Source organism: Corythoichthys intestinalis, chromosome 14, assembly GCF_030265065.1.
Source record: "Corythoichthys intestinalis isolate RoL2023-P3 chromosome 14, ASM3026506v1, whole genome shotgun sequence".
Lineage (NCBI taxonomy): Eukaryota > Metazoa > Chordata > Actinopteri > Syngnathiformes > Syngnathidae > Corythoichthys > Corythoichthys intestinalis.
In genome coordinates, this window is record NC_080408.1 from 33,184,599 (window position 1) to 33,200,347 (window position 15,749).

At 37.7% G+C, this 15,749-nt stretch overlaps 1 protein-coding gene across 1 annotated transcript in view; it reads left to right on the plus strand.

Annotated features, from left to right (window-relative positions):
* Positions 1-15,749, plus strand: part of slc1a7a (solute carrier family 1 member 7a) — an 86,626-nt gene that overhangs the window by 25,271 nt on the left and 45,606 nt on the right. The window contains exons 4-7 of the mRNA XM_057857256.1: positions 10,816-10,858; positions 14,570-14,801; positions 14,882-14,981; positions 15,081-15,314. Of these exons, the coding sequence (XP_057713239.1) occupies positions 10,816-10,858; positions 14,570-14,801; positions 14,882-14,981; positions 15,081-15,314 (609 nt within the window). The remainder of the gene's footprint in view (positions 1-10,815; positions 10,859-14,569; positions 14,802-14,881; positions 14,982-15,080; positions 15,315-15,749) is intronic.

The window sequence follows — 15,749 nt, forward strand, 5'->3', positions numbered from 1 at the left end:
TATCATATAAGATTTTGCGTGAAATAGCGACTTTTTCTTTTTCTGTGTGAGTGTTTGTGCAATTTTGAGTTTTCAACAGCTGATAAATCACTCGGTTTTCATATCAGAAACTTAATACTTGAGGTAAGCATGCAGAATTATCTTAATTTTACTCAACAAAAGCATATATTACATTTTTCTGTATACAATCACAACATATTTAGGTTGACTTCCGATGTCACGAATGCCGGCTATCTGTTTTTTAGATTGAAATGTTACATAAAATAAAACCTGAAAAGACTAATTGTTTTTTGTATGGTCGCAGAAATGTCAAAATTACTAGGTTTTTTTTTTGCCAAAGAGCTTTGAAAATCCTTGTAAATAAATGCGTAAATCTGAGAATTCCTATAGCTATGAACGTAAAACAGTATAGATTCTTGGTTAACAGCAAAAAAACGAGCAGTTATCATTCATTTTATGTAAATATTTCAAGCTAAAGTTAAGCTGTTTTTTTCCACGAATTTTTTCACAACATTTCAGAGTGCATGCATGGTGCTATTTTATATAATAATTACTTTTAATCCTCGACGAAATCACCCAAGACACTCCTTCCTGCTTGTATGCTCTAAAACCTTTGTCCTGTTTCCACCTAAATCCGGCGTTAGAACGCAGTGTGTGTTTGAGATCATCGCAGTGAAAGCTTTCACGACACTCTGCCTGGCCCGGCCCCCTATGGGAAGCCGTGGCGCAATGTCTGTAGGAGCTATCTCGTCAACTGATAGTAAAGTCTACGTCAGAACACAAGAAAATTGAGTCCTATTACCTAAACAGTGTTTAACATTCAATGCCATTGACGGCAATTGATGTCCAATCCATTTTGACTACGAGGGCTTGCAGTTTATGATTACTGCTAGCCATAAGCGGAGTTTAAGGGGGAGCCAGCCCCCCCTGGTGGCCGAAAAGTGTCATTGCTTCTAATTGACTTTCCTATATATATAAAAGTTGTTGCAACAGTTGAAAAAGTTGCAAACAACAAAAATGAATGAAATGAACAAAAAAAAGATACTTTTATAATGGGTCAAAATTATTTTTCGAACAGATCATGTGACTAGCACCTTAGACGGTCATTTGTTTTGCATATTATTATTATCTAAAAAAAAAAAAAAAAATAGGGGAGGGCAATTTAATTTTTCAAATGATTTTTTTCTTTGATTGAAAATGTTTTTTTCATTGAAGCAACTTTTGGGGGGATTGAATGATTTAGACACAAATGTCCTTCCCATAATATGGCCCGAACACAAAAAGGATTGCTAAAATCAAAGAAAACTTTTAATTAAAAATTAACTGTTCAAATGCAAATATTTGAGCCTCAAATATTTTTTCGCATTCAAAAACTTTTTTCTAGGATTGATTTTTTTTTTCTTTTTTTTTTGATTGAAGTGACGTTCTTTTGAAAATATGTATTTTTTTGTTTGAAGGAACTTATTTTTTGATTGAATAATAAAGACACAAATGTCCCAGCCAAAATCTGGCCCAAACACAAAACAACATTACTTCAATCAAAAAAGTTGCTTCGATCAAAAAAAAAAAAAAAAAATTGAGTTCAATCCAAAAAAAAAAATCAAAGAAAAATAGCTTTCAAATGCTTTTTTTTGTTTTGTTTTGTTTCAAATTTATTTTTGCATTCAAACACATTTTTTGATCGAATTTTGAAGACGCAAATCTACCTCCATATGGCTCTTTCCAGGGGATACAATTTTTGACTGGGGTAAGGTAACTACACTGGCACGACACCCGCGGGCGTACTATATTCAATGGATGACAATCTTGGCCAAAAGTATAGCTGTCCTAAACAGCTTGATTTAGAATTCCCCTCAAGAATGATGGGAAACAATAAAACACTCATTTTCAACTTATTATTATAAATATTCTTGTAAGTTAATTTTATTGCTGACACTGCATTTTGGGGTCATCAACATGTTGTGGCCCTCTGGCCCAAAAGTCAAACTCCAGTCAAAATGGATTGGATGCCATCGAAAGTGAGTGCTTTATTTAAAAAAAATAGGTCACATAAAAAATGGTACAGGGTTCATATACAGGTATTAGCAACTGTAAATGGCGTACCGCAAGCAACACGTCAGTTTTGCTCATTAATATTCATGATGTTAGCAATTGTGGCTAGGCGGTTAACCTCCCATTTGTCCCCAATAGTAAATGAATGGAAATAGTGTACGAGCAAGATGTTTACTGAGCTAAACCAACCAATTCTGTCTGAAAATGATGTCCCTGGTGCCAAATTCACTGCTAAAGATGTGGAAGAACATAGAAGTGTTCAGTTAAAGAGATGGCTTGAATGTCGATGGCTGAAAAAGGCGGGAAAAAGAGTCGAGCCGACCGAAGCTTAGCCTTAGCTTTTTTATCGACACCTCTTTCTTACGCTACTGACTATGACATTCTTCTGTTTCAACAATCTATCTTTTACCACCATATGCCCTGTCTTTCTTATATATTACCGTATTGGCCCGAATATAAGATGGCCCCAATTATAAGACGACCCCCTGGTTTTCAAGACTCAAGTTTGAAAAAAGACTTTTTGAACACCAAATTAATTTTGACATGCAAAATAATTACAGTACATCTGAAACAAATGATTATAACAATATATTTGAGAGAAAAAGCATGTTATTTTGCCTCATTCAAAACTTAATATCTGAACATTTAAATATGTAAACTAAAGTGCAATCACATTCGTAAATGAATGGCTTCTGGTTTTTGAAATGTAAATAAACCAATCTATTGTGATAAAACAACAAAATTGCATTAACCATCAAAGTGAAGTCTAACTGTAACTGTAGTCTTGAAACAAATCTGAATAAGGAAAAACATTGCAATAAAATAATGCAAGCTGGTTAAACTTCAGAGTAGCTGAGATCTGTCATGACAGAACATCACTTCAATGATATCTGGCGCCATCTAGCGTTGTGAATGGGTATAACGTCTAGACCGCGAATATGAGACGACCCCCACTTTTTCAGTCTTATTTCAATGCAAAAAAAAACGTCTTATATTCGGGCCAATACGGTATATCCTCTGGTTGTCTTCCATCTCTGACCGTTCTTGGGGGAAATTTAATATTGCTATTTTTGTGTAGCGATCGCAAATGCTACTCGGTGACTGCCAACAAACACTTTTAATTTCTTCGTTGTTTTTTTACAACAGAAAAGGTAACATTGGCAGGGAGATAGCATTTTAATTTTTTTCAGGTCATTCATTGTCAGACAGGAGCAGCATGGCAAAACGCCAGGCTAAAAAATAAGTAAAAAATATCAAAATGGCTTACCTCTTCATCCTCTGAAGTACCATGGCCCCCAACAAAATGTTTACTGAATATGAAATGTGAATGGCTTCACCTTGCTAGCGTTAAACTGGTCTTTTGGACATCCGCGTTCCTCAGAGTTTTTGTTTGCAAGAAACATATGAAGAAAACATTCTTCATATGTCGTAATGTCTAGAGTCGTTTCTACAAGTTTCATATCAGCAGTGCTTGATCGGCATGTTCTTTTTTGAAAGATTACCTGAGAAAATAACAGAAATAACATGGTTTTTATGCGAGGGCGTGTCGAAAATGTCCCACTTCTGCGTTACGATGGCGACATCACAGTCTAAAAATAGCATTCGTGCGGTACGCTATTGGGTAGAGGACGCCACTTATAAGGAAAGCGTGTTAGAAGCAAATTATTTAAATAGTTTACTAAACGCCAGAACAATTCCACAGATTAGTAATTAAATTGTTTTGTGGTAAAACGTGCCCCGTCTTATGCTGACTGCCTGAGGAAGGAGGGGAAATCCTTGAGTGAAGCGTGCCAGTGGGTTGACGTGCTAAGTTAATTAGCGCTGCTCAAGCCAAGCAGGGTGTTTTTGAGGTGAACATTGTTGAGGCCAGTAGAGTCACAGTGTCAGTGTGACAGTAGGTCAACGGGCAGGAGAGTGCAAGTTGCTTAGATTTTAATATTGTTTTATTAGGATTTTTTAATAAAGCTTAAATTATATCTCAGGACCCCTGACAGGGAAAAACTGAAAATGGCTTCCTCCTATGTTTTTGGCTTTTTTTTTTTTTTTAATCAAAACCAAATTAAGGTAGAAATAAATTGCCTTTTGAATGAGTATGAGCCAAGTCCGTACAATTCAACTTTCTACTGATTATATGACAGTAGTGACGTTCACAGTCTCTTAATGTGTGTGTGCGTGTGTGTGTGTGTGTGTGTTGTAGAAGAGCACAGCTGTGCTTTGGATTTATCTGGCAAAGCTTCTTTAAAGCCTTCATCTATCATGCAGCCCTGCTATATTGGTACATTCACAAATGGCCCAGAGTGTCTGACTTTGGCCCAGTGTGCATGTCAACGTAATGAGCACCCGTGTTCATGAATATGGGGATTCTTGGATTTAATAAAGCTCGCAGGGGATGAAAATAGTACATTAGCTCGATTTGCCTCGTCTTGGATGCAAAATAGGCTGCTGAATGAACACTCTTGCATATATTGAGCTTTATTTGTGACACCATTTTTTTTTTGAGTCAGTTCTTTTATATACCTCTGCTGTATGTCTCGTTGCTTGAGTGAATTATTTGCTACTCTACCTATTTCAATCTCACCACAAGGACAGGCACTTTCAATGTCAGAGTGCTTTGATTGTTCTTGGTAAAGGCAGCCATTAGCATGGTAGTGGGAGGAAAAGTGGACCAACAGTAGCTAACCAAGGCCCAAAGAGGGAGGTGACTCCATGAAAATCCTGATTTAAAAACATTTTTTATGATGTTCATTTCATATGAATTGGGGTCTCCAATTAAGACTCATTTACTACCAAAATCGTATTTATTATTGCGTAGCCGATACTATCGACATTGATTTTTCATCATAAGTTTTGGGCCAATATGCATTTTGCCTTCAAAGTGGATGTAGAAGCTTTCTGCCTTCTGCCTTTGTACAAGGGCTGGTCACAGCTTAGCACAGCCGCTATGATTATTTACTATTAAATGTCTCCAAACTAAGATGCTTGGGATTTGTTATGTGAGCATTATCATTATTAACACATCTAGTGTGGCATCACAATACAATTAGCCATAATATGTTGAGTCCACGACTGTCTATATCATACCTGTCAACCCGAGGCCGTTGCAATCTTACAGATAGTGACGTATGCCCTTACAAATTGGTGACTAATCTTACAACGTTTTATATAGCGTGCAATATCAAACAAAAATTAAACTCAATTTTTAAAATAATATGAATTTATTGGTAATATTGTAACATATAACCTGGTGCAATCCAAGAACAATCAATATCTTCAGCTACATCATGATTACTAAAATTTAAGTTTTGTTATAATTGTATGTAGCACTTTTGACAATTTCTATCATCTTTTGATAGCTGCACTTCATGGCGCTTCAGCTCGCAATTCAGTTTGACTTAAAGGTAGTTTGTTAGTGTGTCCAATTATAAATTAAAAAGGTCAATTGATAAAATTAACTTACTAATGCCATCTTTGATTCAGGGAACATTTCTTTTGCTAATTCTGAGAAGTGATCAGGAATAGTTGCAGGCAAATTGTGTTCGGCAACAAATTGGCAGAGTAAAATCTCTGCGGACTTCATCTTTATGACCAGTGTTGTTAATCTTAATTTTTAAAAGTAATTATTTTAGTTTCAAATTACTTCTCCCAAAAAAGTAAATGTGTTAGTAACTTAGTTACCTGAATGTAAGAGTAATTAGTTACTTGGCAAAGTAAATGTTACCTTTCTTTTTTTTTTTCTTTTTTTTTTTTTCTCCAAAAACACAAAAAAACAAAAAGCATAGTCACCTTTGCTATGTTTGGAAGTCATTTAATGTTGTGAATCAACTGTTAAAGTTGTTAAAATTGCTCCCGTTTTTGCATTAGTTCCCTTCTGTCTACTTTCGACATGTGAAAGTTTTAAAACTGTTTCATCATTTAAAGATAGATTCATGTCAAGATTTTGCCGATTTAGGAGTATTTTAGATAAAAAGTTACTTAGGTTCGCTTGGAAGGTTCACTACAACAGATCCTTTCTGAGAAATCTACTGCTTTTAAATGGCGGCTGTTTACTAATGCCGCTGAGTCTGTCATTTCGCATGTAGTTCTGTATGCATGTGATATCTAGGCGTAGATTGTAGGCTGTCGGCTACAGTCAGGAATTATCTGAGCCACTTAACCTAGCATCGTAGTTGCTACAGCGTCACAACAAACACTCTTCCCTCCTTCCCACTCCCACGCTTCTCTCTCCGTGTCTCTGACTTTTCTCGTGTCATTCAACCAACATAGTAACGCATAGCAACGCACATTGTGTCGTAACGGTGACAAAATCCTAACGGAGAAAAGAAAACGTAATGCACAAAAAAACGTACGGATTTTGAACATACGCCGTACACATTTAAAAATCAGTGCTCACTTGTACAAATTACTCCGAAACCGTACAACTTGACAGGTATGCTATATCAGTATTGTGTTGATATTGTTATTGGATTTTTGGAGTTGGACAATACCGGGATATCAGTTAAAAAGTCATTTTCGAACTCTATTTGGAAGACATACCTTCGATACCAAAGACATACAAACAATGTTCCCGCTAAGCTGTGCACGTGCGCAGTCGCCCACTGCTTGCACACACTCAGCGTACAAGAAAATCTATGAAGTGCAGGAATATAAAATTTAACAGAAACGTCTTGTAGCACCGATAGGACTACTGTCTGTTAGCGCCGCAATGATATGTCAGCCCGACACTCCTATTGATACGTTCCATACGGCAACACGGCGCTCCCTTTGATGCTTTCGATACGGCAACGCAATGCTCCCATTGGTGCTTTCGATATGGCAACGTGACGCTCCCATTGGTGGAGGAAAGTGAGTTTGATTCCTCTGCTGATTTACTGACGCAACATTCCGTTGCCCATCCTTGCAAGCGGTACAGTATTAATTAATATCTAATTTTAGAACGAATCTAGTTACCTTAATTAGCTAATTAGACCCCAAAAAATTGTTTTCCGTACCATTTTGCAACTTAACTCAATGAGCGACAGGTGTCTAGAAAAATGCTTTCAAATAATTTTTTGAACAATATCTATTCTTGAATTAAGAACGTTTCTGACTTTACAAAGCTTTTCAAAGATTAAATATACTAATTTATTGCTTAAAATATGTCTTTTAAGCTAATTTTCCACTAGCTATTTTTCTTGTTTGAAGAAATCTGAGTAAAAATTTACTTGAAGCCCTGGCAGATAATTTCACAGTTTTTGCAGTGTAGCTGCTTAGACACAGAGAATTGGAATAGGAAACACTTTTAATGTGGTAGTAATATAGTGTGATACATTGTGGTTGTTTATTATTCTTTATTTATTAACTCACCCATGCCACAATTGGACCTTACCCAGGCCGAAGCAGGACTCTCCTATGGTTAAAGCAGGACTCTGACATATAACATAGTAGATATCTCATGAACAACGAGATCTTGGTCTTTTTCATTTTAAGTGGGCCAAATCAATTATACTGTATTAAAAGTAAACTCATGAAAATTGCTGCTTTAATTTCATTCTTTTAATAAGCCATGTAATTTGCTGTGATCCAAGGTTTTAAATAGGCGTGATACTGGTGTGTGGCCTCCATGTACACATCTGATGTTTCTCAGCGTGGTCCGCAGTGTGCTAAGAGAGCTTGTGTGTCTACTCAGATTCATGAAAAATTAGAGGGAACATTGCCTATGAATGTATTTTGCATTTTGTGTTTGCTTGTTTGCTTGTTTGTTTGATTTTCATGGGGGCAAGCAACAAAAGTATCCAACGCAACTCCTAAGGACTAATCCGGCCCCGAAATGGCCAGCAAGGGGATGAAGTGCAGAGAATGAAATTGAGCGGCATTGTCAAAATGGAGGAATAAAGACAAATTTAATGCAGTGTTTATGGGAAGCAAATTGTCATCATCCTTGAAGGGTACATTAAGTTTATACAGAGTAAAAGTATGTGTTATAAGGAAATTTTTACTTCATACGTGCGCGCACAGCGTCACGCACGCATGCACATAGTCTACACCAGGGGTCGGCAACCTATAATACTCAAAGAGCCATTTCGACCCAGTTTCCATGTAAAAGACAATCCTGGGAGCCGCACACACGTTTTGCCATATGAAATGAAGAGATTGATGCTTAGATCATAAAGCCTTGGTCCTTGGCTTCAAGGCTAAGCTATGTACTCACTTTTATATGCGCATATGGAGCCTTTTATTCTCAGTCAAAGAAGTCATGCATTCACATTCTTTAATCATAAATGAAAAAATATTTTAATAGCCCACTGCAAGAATTAAAATATTTTGGTATTGGAATTTAACCCCTACAATTCCCCTGGAATTTTTTTTTCTTTACACGGATTAAAAACAAGCCAAATCAAAAAAATGTATGCAGTAATGGTATCATTAACTAAACAGCTAACTCCCTGTTTAGCCATGTTTATTTACAAAATAAAACACAGGGGTAAACCATAGACTTCATAATGATATTGACGTGACACCTTCCCCAGACACTGCGCCACACCATCAAGTAGGGGGCCGACCCACCCTCCGCTTCAGTCGGTAAAAGTCGGCCGCAGTTATCCTGACATGCAGCGATCCAACGCCGGATTTAGGTTGAAAAAGTACAAAAGCTGTACCGCATAGAAACAGGAAGGATTGTCTCAGGAGTGAGTTGTTCAAGGATTCAAGGTAATTATTATATTTTTCGTACCATGCAAGCATTTTGAAACGTAAAAAAAATCAATGGGAGAAATTAACCACTATGGCATTGGCGTCATAATTCGCAATATTTACGTAAAATAAATGCTAACTGCCCGTGTTTTTTTTTTTTTTTTTTTTTTTGCTTTTAACCAAGAATTTAGACTGTTTTATGTTCATATCTATAAAGAATTCAGGGATTTAAGCATTTATTCACGAGACTTTTCAACGTAAAAAGTTTTTGGGGTGATAAGGCGGCGCCACAGTGGCTTAAAGACTAGTAGCACATTTGACATATTTACGTAAAATAAATGCTAACTGCAACAACGGGAAAAGCTCTTTGTCTGTGTTTCCACTCAGTCAGCTTTGACGGAGATGGCCGCCTATGAATCGGCACTGCCCCCGGTATCCCGTCAATATATTATGAAGTCTATGAATCTGCATTCATTCACACACCAATTTCCTTTATTATCGTACATCCACCCACATGTCTTAATGTATGCATATTGATTATCAAAGACATGAGTAGACGATACCAGGATGTACCAGGATGGGTGTCCAAAACCTTTTTTTAAATGAGAAACTTAAAGAAAATTTCAAAGGTCTCAAAAATGTCTATTTTTCACTCACCTGATTTGACCTACTTTTAATGTGTCAAAAAATGCCCTCCTACTTTTCTTCCCCCAGAAAATAGAGATTTTAAGCTTTCCAATGATGTATCACACATTCATATAGGAAAATTTTGAAATTTGGCCAAATTGGGGGTCTCAGAGCGGAACTCCCCTGTGTGTTTTCCGCTATATACTAGTATATACCGTATTTTCCGCACTATAAAGCGCACCTAAAAGCCTTAAATTTTCTCAAAAGCGGACAGTGTGTATTATAATCCGTTGCGCCTTATATATGAATCAATATTGAGGCGCAACAGTTTTTTTTTTTTTTTGGACAGATTTATACAAATTACAAAATTGCACCATTATAATAAGAAAACCACAAACAACACTCTCCATCATAATATACCCATCTAACCCAAAAAGGGTTGCTGTGGAAAAAAGTTCCCCTCCACTATGCGATATAAATGTTGCACTACATGTTTTACCTTGCTGTTGTGTTGCTGTTTTGTTGACATTCCCTTTAGCGCAGCACCGTCTAATGGATGCATATAATAACCCCAGCCTCTGCTGTAGCACTTATTCTTTGCGCCTTATAATGCGGTGGGCCTTATAAATGGAAAAGTTTTAAAATATGTCCTATTCATTGAAGTGCGCTTTATAATCCGGTGCGCCTTATAGTGCGGAAAATACGGTACATTGATGTCAATGCTATGGTTGAAATTTGTCTTCTCACGAAAAAGCTTTTTCGGTGGGGGGGGGGGATTTTGCCCTGAAATCAAGCTTTTGCGAAAACTTCCTCATGTTCCTCTGCTCATAACTAAAGGCAAGGCAGGGCAGATTTATTTGTATAGGCAAATTTAACTCAAGGTAATTCATTGTGATTTACATCGCAGTTTCTTCTAGAATAGGAATTAAAAACAGTAGAAACAAACCTTTTTTTTTTTTTTTTTTTTTTTCTGACGAAAAAGGCAGATTCTCTGGTCAATATTGTGTGTTTGCATCATCAGTTAGTCACAGACCCTTTCCAAAAAATGAGAATATCAAAATATTAGAATATCATGGGACAGTTTATTTAATTATTAATGTTTTTGGAAGGGGTCTATATATTGAAAACATGAACTGAGAGAATCAACTTCAAATCAGAACCCTCCACCAAATTGTGGGGCCTTTTCATTAAAGTGCAAATATTTTTTGGGGTGACGTGTTTCATGCACTGGCATGGATGGGGGCCTACTGACACTGGAAGTTTACAATGCCCAGAATTTGGTGCTACGCCCCTCAAGACACGCCATCAACCGAGGCTGTTGTCCATAGAATATTTGAGGAGCAAGACTTTCCAAAAATCCCAATTTGCAAAATGTTTATTCTGTCCGGAATTGACGCTTCAAAATGAACACAATGCAAAGGGAATCTGGAAAAGATTTGAATTACATTTTCAACCTCTCTTCCACAGCAACATGTTTCCAGCAAACTTGGTTCAAGCTACATTTCAACAGGTAAGCTGGAATCTTAGATTCACGACAACTATATTATATTTATGTATTATTTAGTGTTGTCACTAATGCGTTACTCTGTAATCTGATTACTTTCAGTAACAAGTAATCTCATGTGTTCATTTTTACAAACCAGTAATATGATTAAAGTTAGTTTCCTTAGTGTCTGTGCGTTACTATTTTGTTATTGCCTCATAATGTACAGTGGGGCAAATAAGTATTTAGTCAACCACTAATTGTGCAAGTTCTCCCACTTGAAAATATTAGAGAGGCCTGCAATTAAAGAATTTATTTGCAAATCATGGTGGAAAATAAGTATTTGGTCAATACCAAAAGTTCATCTCAATACTTTGTTATGTACCTTTTGTTGGCAATGACGGAGGCCAAACGTTTTCTGTAACTCTTCACAAGCTTTACACACTGTTGCTGGTATTTTGACCCATTCCTCCATGCAGATCTCCTCTAGAGCAGGGATATTTTGGGGCTGTCGTCGGGCAACACGGACTTTCAACTCCCTCCACAGATTTTCTATGGGGTTTGGATCTGGAGACTGGCTAGGCTACTCCAGGACCTTGAAATGCTTCTTACGAAGCCACTCCTTTGTTGCCCTGGCTGTGTGTTGGGGATCATTGTCATGCTGAAAGACCCAGCCACATTTCATCTTCAATGCCCTTGCTGATGGAAAGAGATTTTCACTCAAAATCTCTTGATACATGGCCCCATTCATTCTTTCCTTTACACAGATCAGTCGTCCTGGTCCCTTTGCAGAAAAACAGCACCAAAGCATGATGTTTCCACCCCTGTTTCACTGTGGGTATGGTGCAATTCAGTATCCTTTTTCCTCCAAACACGAGACCCTGTGTTTCTACCAAAAAGTTCTATTTTGGTTTCATCTGACCATAACACATTCTCCAGGTTTTCTTCTGGATCATCCAAATGCTCTCTAGCGAACTGCAGACGGGCCTGGAGGTGTACTATCTTCAGCAGGGGTACACGTCTGGCAGTGCAGGATTTGAGTCCCTGGCGGCGCATTGTATTACTGATAGTAGCCTTTGTTACTGTGGTTCCAGCTCTCTGTAGGTCATTCACTAGGTCCCCCCGTGTGGTTCTGGGATTTTTGCTCACTGTTCTTGTTGTCATTTTGACGCCACGGGGTGAGGAGGGAGTTGAAAGTCCGTGTTGCCGAATGATAGCCCCAAAACATCACTGCTCTAGAGGAGATCTGCATGGAGGAATGGGCCAAAATACCAGCAACATTGTGTGAAAAGCTTGTGAAGAGCTATAGAAAACGTTTGGCCTCCGTTATTGCCAGCAAAGGGTACATAACAAGGTATTGAGATGAACTTTTGGTATTGACCAAATACTTGTTTTCCACCATGATTTGCAAATAAACTCTTTAAAAAAATCAAACAATGTGATTTTCTGTTTTTTTTTTCCACATTCTGTCTCTCATGGCTGAGGTTTACCCATGTTGACAATTACAGGCCTCTCTAATATTTTCAAGTGGGAGAACTTGCACAATTAGTGGTTGACTAAATACTTATTTGCCCCACTGTATGTAGAATGAAGAATATTGTAGTCATGTACGAAGCGCATTTGTGATAGAAAATGTGAGAAAGGTTCCCACAACGTGTTTCTTTCCATGGTAACCGCTCATAGGTCAGATGCGCTACATGTTTTGGGCCTAACATGTGCCAGCGTGGATGTACATTTGAGCCAAGTGCAGTCACCTGTTGAGATGTGTGTGGGAATGTTGATCCTTGTGCATCCATGAATGATTGTATTTTTCCTTTATTCTGGAGGGTTCCAGCAAGAGGTTGGAGCCGCTACATGCGCGGCCGTTTCGTAGCATTGCCGTTGCAACGGCGAGTAGTCATCGTTCCCGCTTGTCCTCACGAAGGCGGCGACCATTTTTACATGGTATTCGTGTTGCACATTTATGCCGTGAGGTGACGTGTTCGTTTAGCATCTTTGGGATGTGTTATAAGTCCAACTGAGTATTAAGTAGGTATAAAGTAGTATAAGTAGTAGGCAAACGATGAATATTTTTGATCGAGTTAATCACAGCTTGAAAAATTAATTAATCGTAATTAATCGCAATTCAAACCATCTCTAAAATATGCCACATTTTTCTGTAAAATATTGTTGGAATGGAAAGATAAGACAGATGTATACATTCAACATACTGTACATAAGGACTGTATTTGTTTATTATAACAATAAATCCACAAGATGGCATTAACGTTAAAAACATTCTTTCTGTGAAAGGGATCCACGGATAGAAAGACTAGTAATTCTTAAAAGATAAATGTGAGTACAAGTTATAGTAATTTTGGTATTTTGTGTATTGTGACTAAATATTGCCATCTATTGTATTTGTTGAGCTAAACGCAATGTTTGAATAGAGTTTGACCAAAGTCTGAGGATTATTTTGCATAGCTATTTTGATTGGGAATGCCAATTCTCTTTGCATTGAGCGTTTTTCTTTTTGTGAACATTATTTTTTTTGTGAGAGATAGGAATATTATTTTTGTTGTGCTTTCACTAAATGATACTGTTGCGACTTAACTGTTCTTAACTGCCCAAATGCGTGATGGGAAGTTGGGCAACCATGACTATCAATGGTGGCTGCGAATGGTATATCTTCTCTGCGTTGTGTTTAATATAGGGTGCTAAAAAAAAAGCTCTTCTCCTGTCATTCTTCCCCACGTCGCTTGCCACAATAGTTATAATTGTTGTGGAAGAGATGCCAAAGCTTATACCAATAAATAGCGCAGCTCCAATGAATGCCTGTGTCCACTCCACTCGCTTGTCTCTGCCTCTTAGCTCTCAATATACATTAAACGGCGCCATTGTAGTCTGTTCGCGGCAATGCGTGAGTGGGTCGTTGCGTTAAATGTGTTAAATGTGTTAAATATTTCAACGTGATTAAATTAAAAAATTAATTACCACCCGTTAACGCGATAATTTTTACAGCCCTAGTATAAAGTGCTTAGTTGTCACCACGTTTTGTGGCCAAATTGACCACGTGTGTATACGGCGTACTTCTGAGTTGTGCGTGCGCATCCGCGACCGCCCCGAACTTTGTGTTTATTGCACTGTGCAATTCATTTGCGTGTTGTTGATTATTGTGCTGTTAATTTGCATTCTTATATACTGGTATTGATATGCTGTTAACCCTAACCTCTAAACTGTAGCCCGAAATTTAGAATTTTTAACATTAGGCTTAATCTTCGAGTTAGCAGGGTTTAATTAGTCGGTGGAGTTAAATTCAACAAATTCCGTGCAGTTTGTCAGTTATTTGTTCGTTTCAGGGGCTCTTATGTTGAGGCAGCAAAGGGGAAAAAATGGGAATGATAACTAATAAATTACTTTTAAGTGACTTAGTTTGACTTTGACAATAAAGTAATCAGTAAAGGAGCTAGATTACTTTTTTGAGGCGTAATCAGTAATTAAATTACTTTTTCAAGTAATCTGTGACAACACTGATTATTTATCTCCCGAACTGTATAGAGATCATTCAATGGCAGCACCCCTATTTAAAATAGATTGGATGTCTGTCGTCTCTCTGCCGTAAACAACCTCTTTGGTTAAGTCATTTTCCCCACACATTTGTGGTCTTCATCCCCACTCCAGCAGCTTTTCTAATATAAAATGTTGCAGAAGGCACAGTAAAAATCTCCCCATTCTGTCATCTTCCATTTGCTTTTCAAGTATCGAACACAGAGATTCCCCGAATATATCCCTAAACCAACAGTGGCTCAGCTCTTGGATGAGACCACCACTCGGAGGGTCTACATCTACGGCATACAGGACGACAACGGAACCGACGTTCAGAACTTTTCGCTGGACCTCACGCCGCCACCGGATGTCATCATGAAGACAGCGGCGGGTACCAGCGAAGGCATGAATGTGCTGGGCATTGTCATTTTCTCTGCAACTATGGGTAAGGAGCTCTATACATTATGCTCACACAGTATATTCAATATGTTTGTTATTTATGAATTGTGTATATGATTGGTCCAGGGATCATGTTGGGAAGAATGGGGCCAAATGGAAGCGCCTTGGTCAACTTCTGTCAGAGTTTGAATGAAGCTGTTCTCAAGATCGTTGCCATTGTCATCTGGTAAGAATTAACTATTTATATCACTGTAAGCCTTAAAATCTGATTAAAGAAGGTCAAATTGTGTAATTTCTTTTTTTAAAAAAACATCTTTGTTTTTAGGTATTTCCCTTTTGGTATTGTCTTCCTGGTGGCCGGGAAGATCTTGGAAATGGACGATCCATCCGCAATGGGGAAGAAGCTGGGCTTTTATGCCATCACAGTAGTAATGGGCTTGGTGCTACATGGTCTCTTTATCTTGCCAGCCATGTATTTCTTTATCACAAAGAAGAGTCCTATTGTTTACATCAGAGGAATTCTACAGGCACTACTTATTTCCTTAGCTACATCTTCAAGGTCATTTGAATATCATATTTGAATATATGTCTTTTTAGTCAAATAGATAGATAAAGCACAATTTTGGGGGGGAGAATGTGGAAGCAAGACTTAACCAAAGACTTCATAATGATATGGACGGGACACGGGGCGCGGGGCCGATTAATAGGGGGCCTGCATGGTTGGCGTGGCGGTCAAAGTTGACCGAGTGGAATCACAGACAATGATTACTTTCGTTGGAAAATTGTGCGAATAAATGCTTAAATCTCTGAATTCTTTATAGATATGGATGTAAAACTGTCTTGATTCTTGGTTAAAAGCACACACAAAAAAAAAAAAAAAAACTTCAGTAAGCATTTATTTTACGTAAATATGTCGAAATACAATGCTAGTCTGTCAGTCAATGTGGCGGCCGCCATATGTAAACAGAGCTTTTCCAGTGAAAATTATTGTGAA